The sequence below is a fragment of the Populus alba genome, chromosome 10 (assembly GCF_005239225.2).
Source record: "Populus alba chromosome 10, ASM523922v2, whole genome shotgun sequence".
In the NCBI taxonomy this organism is placed as follows: Eukaryota; Viridiplantae; Streptophyta; class Magnoliopsida; order Malpighiales; family Salicaceae; genus Populus; species Populus alba.
Window position 1 is genome coordinate 14,474,413 of NC_133293.1, and position 13,891 is coordinate 14,488,303.

The following is a 13,891-nucleotide window of genomic DNA, read 5'->3' on the forward strand; positions in this document are numbered from 1 at the left end:
GATAAACAGCTTGTCAAAGTAAGCTCATAGAAAAAGAAGACTCAGTCAGCTGACTGTATTGGGACATGGGGTGTTGACAAATTACATGTAGTTTGGTTTAAGGTTACTATCCGACTTTAGCAGGTAACTTTCAAGATGTAAGCTTCATGGATCGGTATTTGTTGCAAACTCAATATGCATTTTCTCAGTCAAGTAGACCTCTCTATTTCCAGATGCTGCAGCGTTAAGTAGAATCATAATTTCATTGAAGTCGGAGATGATTTTATGCTGTTATGGCAGATATATTTGCTTTTAATCTGCCAACTTTAGTACATTCAAGGTACTGATTTGATCATGCCGGCACTCTTCTGATCTGATGTTTGGAGAAGGATTGGCCTTTAAAAAAAAAAAAAAAGACTTGCTGCTGGGGATTAAACTACTGCTTTGACTTTCAGTACCGTGTAAAATTTGTTAGTGGTAGGATTAGTCAATGTACCTGGTTATATTTTATGAAACTCGTTGAATTCAATGTGATTCAGATTAATTTACTTTTTCTCTCGCACGTCATGGCAAAAGATAATCCCTTTCTTTTTCCAGAATTTGTAACTAATTGGGTTAAGAGGCATCTGCACACAGCGAACAGGACAAACAACTGTCCTTTCAGAGACCAAAAAGCTAGTTTTGTAACTGTGTTGATAAGAATGCTAGCAAAGCACTGATCAATGGCGCTGGGATCATGGCATTGCCTGCAACCATGAAGGTGCTTGGATTGGCCTTGGGATTGGTTTGATAGTGTTTGTTGCTGTGCTCACTGACTGTTCTGTTGAGATGCTCTTAAGGTGTAGTAAGGCGGGAGACTTATGGTGGGCTCATGGGTGATGCATTTGGGAATGTTGGGAGAAGAGTGCTTCAGCTTTTTGTGATGCTTAACAATGTCAAGGTCCTCATCGTTTACATGATTATCATTGGTAAGCGTGCGTAACTGCATATGAATCTTGATAATTATGAATTTTGCATTTTAATTCGTGGGTTTGAGACAATTGTGTGAATTACGTGCTTCACTTTAATTTAGTCTTATGGTTAAGAACAGAGATATCTCAGATTGAAGTGGCTGTTATTTGCTGATGTCTACGAGGGTGTCTAAGTTTATGGGGCGCATCAGTGTGCGTAACTGCATGTGAATTATCATTTTTTGCTAATCATGCTTTTCCATTTCTTTTGTCGTTTGGAGATTACCATGTAAACTGGGTGATGCAGTTCCAGATAGTTTTGCATACGAGTAGAGGAGTCAGTAGGCAGTGTACTAATTATTAGCTAAGCTATTAGAAATGTACCAATTATCAGGGATCTGGACCTAAATAACTGATTGCGGATTGAATTTTCTGATGTCAATTATATGTTGCGCCATCAAACTCCTAATTTTGGAGATGCTAAATGGAATAGGATTATAAATAACATGTACTATTAAAGTGCTTTTATTTTCAAAACCCCCCAAAATTACAAACATAAAAGCTGGAAGCTCTTAGCAATAGTGAAGCAGTGCAGCTGACAGCATGTGATGGCAGCTGTAAAATTGCAATACATGCCTAAAGTTGCTGAGCCAAAACTTCAGTGGGAGATGCTGCTGGAAAGTCTGATTTCCATAGCAAGAAATTCTTGTGGTTGTAAAATGCATTTTGTTTCTCGTCTTCTTTCCAACAATTAGACAAGTTCAAATATTCTTACATGTTTCAATGGTTTACATGACAGGCTGATGTGTTGTCTGGAACATCCTCGTGTGGAGTTCATCATGCTGGTGCATTGGAAGAAACCACTGGTGGAATGGCCGTGCCTTTCTTCTTCTTTTCATTACCCTTTCCATATTTTCTCCACTGGCATGTTTCAAGCATTTGGGCCAGTACTAAATAATGCAGTCATTTTTTTCTATATAGTGCTTAGATTTATAAGAAATCGATAGCACAAACCTCTTTGTTGTGTAGCGCTGATGGTTTCTTTCAAATGAAAGCAGATTCGTTGAGATACACATCTGCCCTAGCTGTTGCACTAGCAGTTGTTTTTCTCGTTATTACTGCAGGAATCACTGCGGTTATATTGGTTAATGGAAGTGCTAACATGCCTAGGTGCTTCCAAATATTGCCGATATCACTTTATTTTGGAGTGTCTTCACTGTGGTTCCCATTCTTGATACAGTATTCATCTATCATTTTAATGTTGGGTAGGCTGATCTTCATATCCTCTAAATTGCTTGGCCTGTGGGTTTGATTTGGGCACATTAGTAACATCCTTTTGGCAGATGTGTAGAAGTAATTTCTTTACCGGTTCTTTCCATGAAAATTGGTCGAAAGATGCCAATTGCCCCCGGGGATAGGGAGTGACTAGGCTTATCTGGGCTCTTCTGTCTATTCTCCAAGACCAGGTACTTGACAAGTAGCTATTTTTAGGACTAACAATTTGATTCCTTAGTAGCCATGCTTAGAGAATAAGAATTACTATGATAGCATGACGAAAATTTTGTGTCTTGATTTCTGACATTAGTGGATGGGAAGGCTTATACTATAGCAAACTCCATCTTGTATTTGCTAGCATTTGTTATGCATTAGAGTATGGTTATAAGGCCTCAGATGCCTGGGATCGGTACTTTCTTCTCCCTTTTCTGCAGTGAGGAGAGAAGCTGACTTAAATGATCTTCAATATTTTGACTCAAGCTAAGCATTCTGTAGTTTACTTGCATTCGAATAAATGAATTATATTATGGAAAACCTCAATAAGAAAATACATCTTCTGCAGTTCATACTATTGAAAATGAGCTTGAAGTTTCCTCTATGATACAGCTAGTTGTGTAGACTTCATTAGCTCTATGCTCAGCTGTCCATATAATGACAAGCCTCTGTGGCTTCCTCCTATTTGGTGACTCAACCCTTGATGATATGTTGGCCAACTTCGACACTGACCTTGGCGTTCCTTACAGCTCTTTGCTCAATGATATCGTTTGCATTAGCTATGCTTTGCATCTCATGCTCGTTTTCCATGTGATCTTCCATCCACTGCGCCTAAATCTGGGTGGTCTTCTCTTTCCTTCAGCCACGCCATTGGTTTCAGATAACGATAGGTTTTCATTAATCATCACAGCACTCATTTCTCTCATCTTCTTGGGTGCAAACTTTATACCCAACATCTGGGTTGCTTTCCAGTTCACTGGAGCAACTTCTGCAGCTTGTCTTGGATTTATTTTTCTAGCTGCCATTGCTTTAAGGTGAGTAATTTCACTCTAGCTCGGAGTTGTGATTACGCGTATATATAGTTTGGATTTCAGAACAAAAGAGGAATAAATTTCACATTATAGTGTTTATAAATATTACATATGAAGGCCTTAAAACCTCTAAGATGGGATTCTAGTGCATTGAATTTTTTTTTTCATTTTTCTCCAAGCATGTGAGCACATTTATCTTGGTTGGTGGGTCTGATTCTATGTTGCCTACCATATATCCCAAATTCGTATCCATTTCGAAGTTTCAGTGCACTTTGATTGCATTCAAAACTAAAAGCTGATTTTGCTTCCAATTTGTTAGGTGGTCTATCTAATATCTTGTTCATTTGTTGGTTCAAACCTACGATCTTTCAGAGATCCCCATTTCGCAGCAGCAAAGAAGGATAAGGTCATGTATGTCCTCGTTATTTTTCTTGCTTTATTCTCAAGTTTGGTGGCCATATACAGTGATGCTTGTGCTCTATTCAGAAGAAATCCCTCTCCACGTGCATGATTTCATGGTCTTCTCATTATCTGATTGAAGATCTCTAGTGTGAATGTCATGCAGACACAGTAAAATATGCAAAATTTTTGGGAACTGCTTATGTAAAAATCCAGATCTTTTCCTCACTGTAGTGTTCTGTAAGGACGAAGGTGCTGGTGGCAATTCATACAACTTTTGATTCATGCTTAATTACACCTGGACCCTTAAAGCTTGTTATGGTTAATCAAAAAGATAATAGATTGGTCTTGCTGTGGTTGTAATAAATTTTGCGGCTTTGGATCCAACTCATGGCAAGAACAAACCAGTAGCCGGTCCATGCATCCATTTATAGATCCTATACAACAATTGATACAAAGGTGGCAAAACACCACGAAAGAGACATGCTCGTCATCCACTAGATTGCTTTTCCCCGTTGACGTGATTATTTTAAGAAATCTATGTTAATCTGTTGCAGTTAGCATCTCTGAAGATATGGCAACCGAAGCTTTCATCCATCCTCAAACTGTTTAAATGACTTCATCAACATAATAATCCATTCCCGCACGAAGCTTCAATTCCATTTTACACCGAGCCAGCTAATGACAAAGCAGCTTGCTTAATCATGAGTGTCGATCCTTCAAGCCATTGAATGTCGCATCATGCTATTTCTTTATCTTTTTACAAAGCAGATACAGAAGGTGCCATTTATCAGGTGTGTAGCAGGACGGTGTCACAGATATCTCCAGCTAATAATTAATAAGTTCCTGTGCTTGGATATGTACAAAGGTGCCCATTGGATACCAAATGAGGGGTAGCCATGCCTCGAGCTTCTATTCTTCTCAACCTTTTCTGCTCAATGCGGTTTAGGGTTCTTTTATCACATACTAAACCCATTGATAAGCGAGTACAGCTGCCATCACCTTGGGACCAAATGCCAGAGGCGCAGAGTACAATTTTAAGGTAACTTACAAGGTTAGTGTCCAGTTCAGACTAGTTGAAGAAATAGGTTGATTGCAGGACATCTCTTAGATCAAAGTCTCCTCGCTCAGGTAAGGGAGGAAATTTCAAGTTGGGGAACGAACTTTGGAAGCTTTCCAATAACTGCAAGGCACATAAACAAACCAATAAATCTGATATCATCGCTCAACATGTAAGATTCTCGGTTTAAAAATAATAAATTTCAAACCACCGTGAACATATTGAGCAGCACTGTTAAGATCACAAATCACCAAATAGAATCAACAAATGCATCACGTTTGCTGTAAAGAGAGGATAAATTTCTAGGAATGCCCTCCCATTTCATTGCTCACCCAAGGAATAGAATTCTCAAACTTTAGAAAACTTCAGAAAACTATTTCTTTAAAGCCCATAAAAGTAACAGCAGGTTCAAATTGTAATGTACTTCAGTTCATGTTGGAAAGCTAATTGAAGTAACCAATCGAAAGGTCTGCTCTCTCCCAAGGACATGACTTCCATTGCAACAGGTGTGAGCTCATGGTTTATAGATAAAGATCTATGCAGAATTTTTTATAGAACAATTTACCTACTCTGGATCATGGTCATCAACTACTATCTTACATGTCAAGTCATTTTAAAAGAAAGCAAACACTGGCAGTAAGAACTAGTGAAGCACAGGCTTGAACCATGTTAAAACCGAGAACACAATTACTTCCTAGGGGGAGTCTGCTTATATAAGGTTTGATGAGCTTATAGATAAAGATACTTTACGTTCTCTAGTATTGGTGTCTCGTAGAGTTCAACAAACTTTTCTCTCAGAATCCTGTTCATTTCATCAACATCGCATGCATGTGTCCAGTATGAATCATGGACCCCTGTAATCGGACATCAAAATTAAACAATAAGATTTCACAAAAAAATTTACCAGGTGTCTGGAGGAGAGAGAGAACTGCTAACCCACACAAACCTGCAAAGTTCAAACCTGCCTCTTTGCAGGCAACAGCAGTCATCATCATGTGAGAACCATCAAGGGAGTGGACAAAATTTGGAGGAAAGGCTGTTCTTTGCCGCTTGACCATGACCTATACCAATCACAAAATTGTGGAATCAGAAACTGAGTGCAGCACGAAGCTGTTCTTTGCCCCTTGCCCACAGATTTTACATCTCTTGCTCTTTTTTTTCAAGGATTAAGATCGAAGAAAGACATGTACACAAACCGGGGGGAGGGGGGGGGTTTGTTGGAGCCTATCAGAAAAACACAGGAAAAAAATCCCTGACACTACCTTGTCAGTTTCTCTTTGTAGCGTCAGCACCTGAAGGGAAGTCTTAATCTACATATAAATCAAGAAAGCATCTTAGTCACCTTCAAAATAAACGTTGGTTTTCTACATTCATTATATAATTTAAAACAGCAAATCAGCCAATTAAAATTAGTATTAATTTCTTAGAACATTACAAGCTGCCTTCCCAACTGTCGATAAGGCTGTACAACAGGGAGTCCAAAAGGAGTGGTCCACTGCACAGGCTGATTCTCTGAAGCTATCACCTGTTTATATTACGTTCAGCAGTCAGAAATTCCAGAACACAGCAAGATTTTCTCAAGCAGGCCAAAGTGTTGATGAGAGCAAATAGCTATATTTAACTGGAAACTCAAAAGTTTCTGAAAATCTATTAAGCTTGAGCGCTGTTGATACGGTATGCATATTACATAGAACATTATCCATTGGGCAAGTAACTTAGTTCTAAAACATCTTTCCTCTATTCTCTTCCCTTTACATTTATTGTTGAAAAGATTAGAATCCTGTATCTACTCAACTTATCCCACCCTTCAGCCATTGGAAACAATGTCCACAAAAAACAATTCAACTGCCTTCTCATAACGCAAAATCTCTCCTGATTTATATGATCATGCAGTTACAAAACATGATCTGAATATGGAAATGATCTGGCAAAGAAGAAGCCATATATGACACTTGGTACTGGATACTGAAGGCAAATGGGAAACTATCAAATGAGAGTTAGAAAAATTGGCTTGAGATGAAATAATAAGAATTGATTTAATCTCAAAACATCCCTTTGATAAGACAATTCAAGATAAGGTGGGATTGAAAACAGGATTCAGGTGACCAAGCTTTAACGAGTCTAGAAGTCTGGAACAAAGGACATTGTTGAATTGAATATGCTTATCCCCACATTGACCATCTAAATCCATTAGAAGTCTGGAACTAAGGGAATTGTTGAATTGAATATGCTTAATCCCACATTGACTATCTAAATCCATCAAAGCCCATTAATGATATAACTTAAGCAGGTCATAAATGAGATCCAAAGTGGGGCCAAAACTTTTCCAACCCATTAAATAAATTACCGGATCAGGATTTCAGGGGATATAAGGAAAAAGAACATGACCAAAATGAAGTGTCATCAGGATTCCATATGCGGGACCCCCCATCAAATGACAGGGCAAAAACTACCCTCCTATGCAAAGCAAATGATAGCAGGATAAATGAAACATACCTTTGCACATTCTCCAAGCCAAGCCATAATTCCTCTCGCGCCTTCAAACATCTCTTCTAAGGCTGTCAAGGTGGTCTGTTCATGTGGTAAAATAATTAACAAAATCCTCCTTTACTGGCATACACAAACACACACCACTTACTTTTGCTGCATAGCAGGCTGCAGAATACAGCTGTGGATCATCAGCAATGTTACAACGCTCTTTTAACCTCCTTTTGATTTGGTCACGGGCACCAATATAAGTAACCCCATACACTGATGTCATCACTGTCTGCTTCACCAACTTCCGGTCCACCTGGGTTCCAATAATGAAGGAAAGCTGTTAGCAATATATCATAGGGAGTCGTGCAAGCATGCCCAAGAATGTTTGGCTACAAAATGAGTCGCCTGATCCTACAACCTAATTAATTTTGTATGTGTATGTTGTTGAAACTGAGGAATCATTCATAAATTTAGCAATTCAAACAGTGTTAAAATTGAATAATCTCAAGCATATTTAACACCATTAATAAACACAAGGCAGGCAGAAACCTGATTGATTAAAAGCTTAGCATGCACTGAATTTGGATTAATTGCAGGGTCAATTTCTGCATCTCTTCGCATGATATCAAGAACTCTACATCAAAAACAACAATTGTGTTAAACATTAGATATGCTAACAAAACGACACTAAGTAATTTTCAATGTACAGTTGAACATGAGTTGCTGGCAATTGTTCCAGAAGCAATACATATGATGAAATTCCAATAATTCCTACTATATTGAATTGAAGTGACATTTAAAAATCACAGATACAGATTGCTGTCATAACCAGATTCTGGTATTCCAGGATTTACTATGGTATTACCCTTTTTTTTTTCAGACAGTCAACCTGCATACTCCCCGTAGATACATGTCAAAATCCAATTCAAGTAAAAAGGTTCACCCACTGCCCAACCATAGCAAGGGCTCTTAGTCATCATATTGGAGTTGGCTGCCCCAACCACCTTCACTACCCCTACCCCAATTTCCACAGAGATGCAGTAAGAGAAAGAGCCCACCTGGCTGCAATTCCTGAGTAAACATCAGCGGGTTTTCCTCCTCCAACTAGATTTACTGCAGCTGCTCCCAACTGATAAAAAGTTCAATTCAGTTTATTGCTTAATGTAAAACTTAAGAGAAGTACAACAAAATCACACCATGCACTGGAACACGTGATGCTTCCAATTCAAACAAAGATTAGAAATCCTTGGTCATAGTTGTGCATTCAAAAACACTTAAATCATGATTCTGGCAGAGTATAAGTTGTGTAAGAAAAATTTATGAACCTTGATGCAAAATCTAAAAAGTTCCAGATTTCCAAATTTAGGATTGGGAGACGTTTTGCAATTTTCTCAAGTCAACATGAACAAGAACTATTTTACCTTGTCCCTTCCAAGGGCAGCATAGTGTTGCAAGCCATTGCACGAACCATCCTTGGAAAAGAAAAAAAGAAGGAAATATAAGAATAAATTCTTGATCATGGTATGTTTCTGTACTGCACATTCAATATGAAAAACGATATCACAAAGAAAGCAAAGGTTTAATATAAAGCCTCTAAACTTCTTCGAAGACAATATAGCAAGCATCAGCCAATGAATAACATTGAACCAACAAGTCTGCTCCAGAGCTCATCGCAACTCATCATATGCAATCATCAACTTGATTTTATCACAGAACTCAAAAGCAGTAACTACAGAGAGAAAAGGTACCTGGTGAACAGGTGTATGTGAAATAGCAGTCTCTGGAGAAGGGCTTCTCAAAGCTTCTGAGAGATTAATGCATACTGCCAAGCATTGAAAAGGATCCTCCGCACCCAACCACCAGCGTTGTCCTTCAAGAGGTCGGTCAGCAGAATCAAAGATATCATCCAGATGATTCTCAGTAAATGATATTCGACCATCATAGGATAATTTGTCTACACCACCAGCATACAAATTTGCTAAATGTATCTTCAGCCAGCGCAAACCAGACTTCCCAAGAGGTCGCCCCTCTGCAAACTCAAGGATGCCCCGGCACACATCAGAGCCAAGATGATTCAAATATGGGTGCATAGGGTAAGCACGACCCCGAAAATCAACGTTGTGTGGATAGTAGAAGCCTTCTTCATCCTTCATCTTTCTAGCTACCTGCTCCAAGTTATAGCAATTTAACAAGCCATCTACAAAAACATGCATACACTTGTTATTTTCTGAAACTAAGGGAGCTTCTTACCTCAAGTTTTAGTTCCACATCACAACGCTGTGAATGTCGCTCACTGTTCTCCTTTTTCACACTTTTAACTTTCCACCTCCATTTCCGAATTTCAGCTTCATCTTCTGTTTGTGGCTCCTCAGGCAAAGGAACCTATCAAGTTTTTACAAGTGAAAATGAAGGAGTTTGAGGGGAGGGGTTCAATAAAAGAAAGGGGGGAAAGAGTAAGAACTGGCATAAGCAGTGTTAAATACTATTCTAAATGAAAATTATATGAACTTCAGCTCGTATAAATAACCCACATCTTCACGGTCAACCAAGCCAGCAAGATGGCCTCCACTAGCCCATATTCTATCAATTACTGCAAGAATCCTTTTATTTACTCTCCATTTGGTATTTCCGAGAGTATCCAGGGCCTGATTCATCAAAAAAAAAAAAAAAAACAGAATTATAGTGAGGGTGAGGGTGCAAGCATGAAGTTGGTTACAAATCATCACTATTCATCAAGAAAATGTGTCAATTATAGTGACATAGTTGTCAGTGGAAAATAGATAGAATCAACTCAAGCAGTGATTTCTAACCTTAAAAACAGGCTCTAATTGATTCCTGGAAGCCCTTTTAATTGCAACACGTTGTTGTTTTGCTCCATGGATTCGCATAACATAGGATGGTAAGAAAAAGTATGCACCTTGGTCATACCTGTCAAATTATTACAAGGGTTAGGGGGGAAAGAAACCAGCACCCCCAATGATATTAATGTCTAGCTAGCTGTCTTAAAGAAGATTTGACAAGGTTGGTCTTGTTATTTTATTTTGTAAAGCAGTAAGCTTGACAGTACAATATTTGACCAAGAACAAGTGAAATAAAACAAAGTATTTTTATAATTATTCTTACAAGGAGAATATACCACTACTTAGAACCAGGTTGTTCCATTAAACTAGATTTAACTAGAAACTTTGCACACGGATTGGTATAAACAAGAAGAAAAAGGGTCAAAAGATAGAATTGAAACTCATACCCTGTCCAGTTTAGAGGAGGCACCAGCATTGGCATATAAGGGATGACCATGTGCCTAGCCTGTTCAGATGACAAGAATTAGTATCATCAAAATACCTAAAGGAAGATATAATCTTTAAACATAATCAAAATAGATATTACCAGAGCCACAACAGCATAAACTGTAGTTACTTACAGATTTCTCAAGGCCTTTGCGAACAAGTGGATCACACTCAATAACACCGTATCTCCTACTACTTTTCCTATCCAAATGCAGGCCAAAAAAATTTTAGATGGTGATATACAAGAGAGAGAGAAAGAGAGTCATAGATTCCAATTTCTCACTGTGTATCTTTTGTGATGGTTTTAAGGGTATGCACAAATGCAGGGCGAATATCAGGCGGACCATCTCCTATTTGATCAATTGGAGGTTGTATATAGGCACTTTCTATCATTAATTGAATCAGGCGAGAGCCAACCTGGGATAGGTAAGCATCAGAGTAAATGCAGAGAAAAAATGACACTCTTATGCAACTACATTTACAGCAAGAGATATCACGAACCTTCAGATGTGCTTCCTGACCCCAAGGCATTGAATCATCATGACCCTTCACAATTCGCCTTACTTGATGAACCTTTTGTTTTTTTATCAGTGTAGTTACTTTTTTCCTCAGTTTCTCCTGTTCCTTAGTTAGTTTCTCTCCTTCATAAATAGCAGCACCAGACTCATCTTCAGATATCTTGTCTTTCAAATTCTTCCTCTTCTTTGTCTTCTCCAAAAACTTGTGTATCTTCGCCTGATCCACACAAGAGATAATTGCACACAAGCTCTCAATAAAAGCCAGGAAATACAACATACTGCTTAGTAATAATCATGAAGTCATTAAATTATGTCTCTAAACAAGCAGTTACTTACTTTGCTAGGTGAAAAAGAAGTGCAAATTTGTGTATTTCTTAACCAAACCGTAAGTGCATTTTTAATTAAAGTATATCACAAGAAGAATATTAGAAATTCATGTGGAGATGCCGATCTTGAAAGCACCTACCTCTGTTGGCTGTACCCTTTGCTTAAGCATGAACAACAAGAAGATACTAAGAAGTAGACAGTCTCCAAAAGAATTGTATGCTTTACCATATGACAGACAGGGAAACTATGTGAAATCATTCATTCATTCAACAAGAGATTTGAAAGCAATGCAAATCATGCTTTGCACCTCAACTCATTTGTTTGGTCACCAATGATGATTCTTGGTTTTGACTGATTCCTGGTTCTATGGGCTTGATGTTTTCTGTTTCTTCATTTCTTTTTTATAAGAAAATACAAGAAAATATTTTATGATGCTTCTATTGTATGATCCTTCCAGAAAAGGGAAGCACCCCATTCCTTTAACCTTTATCCTTTTGTTTTGTTATAACTGGTCAAATCTTATTCTTCAAAAATATGGTCTTTATATTCTGTTGCAGAAGATTGATCGGAGTTCAAGAAATTCCTAGACAAATGACCTCTGGCACCTTAGATTGGTACCAGTAAGATTGATTTTCTTCTTTAAATCTAAATAATTTTTAATAGCATATCCGAATAAATGTAGACTTATACAACAACAAATAACAAGAAATCAATTTAATAAATAATAAGAAATATCAGAATCCTACACAAACTAGTTATCGCATGCCATATGAACAAGATGAACAAAAATGCAGTAACCATTACAAAATAAATAAATAAATAAATAAAAACAAAACTGCCACGCAAGTTTGTCATCACGGGATTACCAAACACTAAAAGAAGTCTATCTTGAAAATTGAACCTACTAAAATGTGCTGCCTGAAAGATATATACTGATGTTATGAAGAAACATGAAAAGGTATTTGAATATCAAAATAGAAGCACAGTATCCTACAGTTTGCAGGAAACATTTAAAAGAGCTTTATAGACACAATTGGAGGTATTGAAGGGATGGGAGAATAGAGGATGAGTTATCTCATGGAACTCAACTAAAGGGCCAGATTTCTACACAATCCAAGAAAAACGAATACTTCTAATGAGTTTCAATCTAACATTCCTACAGCCACATGCTTTTGTGTTCTCTTTACCAAACATTTCCAACTTGAAATAGAAACAGAAAAAACAGTATTGTGATCCTACATATATAATAAAATCCAACTAAACTACACAAACAAAACACTCCACTGAAAAAAATAATTAAATTTCTATGTCATTCACCTCATTTTCAATTGCTTCGCCAACAACAGATGCGGCTTGAACCACCCTAATACTGGCAGTCCCTCCATTACCGGTCATCAACAACCCCATCAACTTATGCATAGTAATAACTGCCATCATATCAGCCGGCAAGTCATTAAAATAGGCTCTATGAGGAACCCTCGAGTTCACCTTACACAATTCTTGCTCTGCAAGAATTGCATCCCTCAAAGGCTCAAACCAACCAAGAAACAGAGACTTTACATAAGGCAAATTAGGTGCCAGTTTCTGCTCGCACATGTCCTCTAACATTTCCTGATACTCTCGTGCCGTCTGTTCCCATGCTTCTGTCTCCATCTTTACTTGCCTCCTTTTAAGAATGGTATACTTTCCAATCCCCATACCTGCCATCATTTTCTTCTGTTGTGGCATAAACTGTGACTCCAGTTTCCGGAAATTCTTGTCACTTTCCTCCATTGATCCTTGAAAGTCATCAGACCAAGAAAGTTCTGATTCATCAGTCGAAGAAATCACCTCTGCAGCTGCTGCGGTTGCATACCCCTTGAAGAAACAAGGGGAGAGACGAAAAGACTTTGTTAAATCACCATAACTAGGATTGTCCAATTTGTCATTTTGAGGTAAAACGCCAACCTGACGAGAACCCAGAAGAGAAAATGTTGAATTTAGACATGTTTTGGTATCTGGGCATCTGAATTTTTCAATAAAGGTTGATTCTTTAAAGAGATTGCGAGAGCTTGAGGTAAGTCTCAGCTTTTTAGAAGGAGCATATCTGGCTAAGGTTCTCCACATGATGTAGAAAGCAAGAAATTTGAATGAATGATTTATTATTATAATCTAATTGCAGTAAAAGAACGTGAAATGGCAGTGAAGAAAATAATGGGCATGGACAAAGACTTGAAGGGGAGTGAGAGGAACTGTGAATTAAACAAAGAGGTGGGTGATGAAGGGAGATTGTTAAATAATCAAAATCTATGAATCGGGGCGGGGGGGCGTGAAGCCTAGCCGCCTTTAAACCCTCTTTAAAACCTATGTGGGATGGGCTTCTTCCATTATGTTGCATGGATCCATGGGTTTTGGAGTGACTTATGGAGACATGGACCCTCAAAGTTAGGAGGAGTGAATGGTTGGTGAAATTTTATCAATGAGAGAAGAAGAAATTTTATTTGATTGTTTTTAAACATCAAGGATGGAAAAGAAATTTAAAAAATTAAATTTGGTGATTATGGAACTTGGAGTTTCGAGTATAAAAATATATAGAAGAATGTGGTATTTGATT

General features: G+C 37.9%; 1 protein-coding gene and 1 non-coding gene across 4 annotated transcripts; one reads left to right on the forward strand and one right to left on the reverse strand.

Moving 5' to 3' along the window:
- Positions 1-606: 606 nt before the first annotated feature.
- Positions 607-3,808, forward strand: LOC118045792 (uncharacterized). Its single transcript, XR_012171035.1, has 3 exons — positions 607-947; positions 1,729-3,232; positions 3,549-3,808. It is a non-coding gene; the product is annotated as an uncharacterized protein (transcript).
- A 142-nt stretch (positions 3,809-3,950) lies between these two features.
- Positions 3,951-13,675, reverse strand: LOC118047030 (DNA-directed RNA polymerase 1B, mitochondrial). Of its 3 annotated transcripts, XM_035056171.2 has the most exons (19): positions 12,616-13,659; positions 10,955-11,188; positions 10,737-10,870; positions 10,588-10,654; positions 10,414-10,472; positions 9,977-10,094; positions 9,698-9,811; positions 9,417-9,548; positions 8,915-9,331; positions 8,588-8,638; positions 8,225-8,295; positions 7,716-7,800; positions 7,327-7,479; positions 7,185-7,259; positions 6,124-6,213; positions 5,951-5,998; positions 5,635-5,749; positions 5,439-5,542; positions 3,951-4,811 (listed from the first exon to the last, which is right to left on the reverse strand). In XM_035056171.2, the coding sequence occupies exons 1-19, from the start codon at positions 13,402-13,404 to the stop codon at positions 4,701-4,703; spliced, it is 2,967 nt and encodes a 988-aa protein (XP_034912062.1). In that variant the 5' UTR covers positions 13,405-13,659; the 3' UTR covers positions 3,951-4,700. The 3 variants fall into 3 exon arrangements, 2 of the variants coding, with proteins under 2 accessions (XP_034912062.1, XP_034912078.1); XM_035056187.2 differs by lacking the exon at positions 5,439-5,542 and having other exon boundaries at positions 5,593-5,749; positions 12,616-13,673; XR_012171034.1 differs by lacking the exons at positions 3,951-4,811; positions 5,439-5,542; positions 5,635-5,749; positions 5,951-5,998 and having other exon boundaries at positions 6,167-6,213; positions 7,185-7,246; positions 12,616-13,675.
- Between the last annotated feature and the right edge of the window lie 216 nt (positions 13,676-13,891).

What these genes read in the sequence shown, in the direction of transcription:
- LOC118047030 (XM_035056171.2), bottom strand. Translation starts at nt 13,404, where the DNA reads ATGTGGAGAACCTTAGCCAGATATGCTCCTTCTAAAAAGCTGAGACTT. An exon ending in CTAAGCTTTTAATCAATCAG is followed by an intron (nt 7,480 to 7,715) that starts GTTTCTGCCTGC and finishes ATTGGAACCCAG; the next exon opens with GTGGACCGGAAGTTGGTGAA. An exon ending in GGCTTGGAGAATGTGCAAAG is followed by an intron (nt 6,214 to 7,184) that starts GTATGTTTCATT and finishes TAATATAAACAG; the next exon opens with GTGATAGCTTCAGAGAATCA.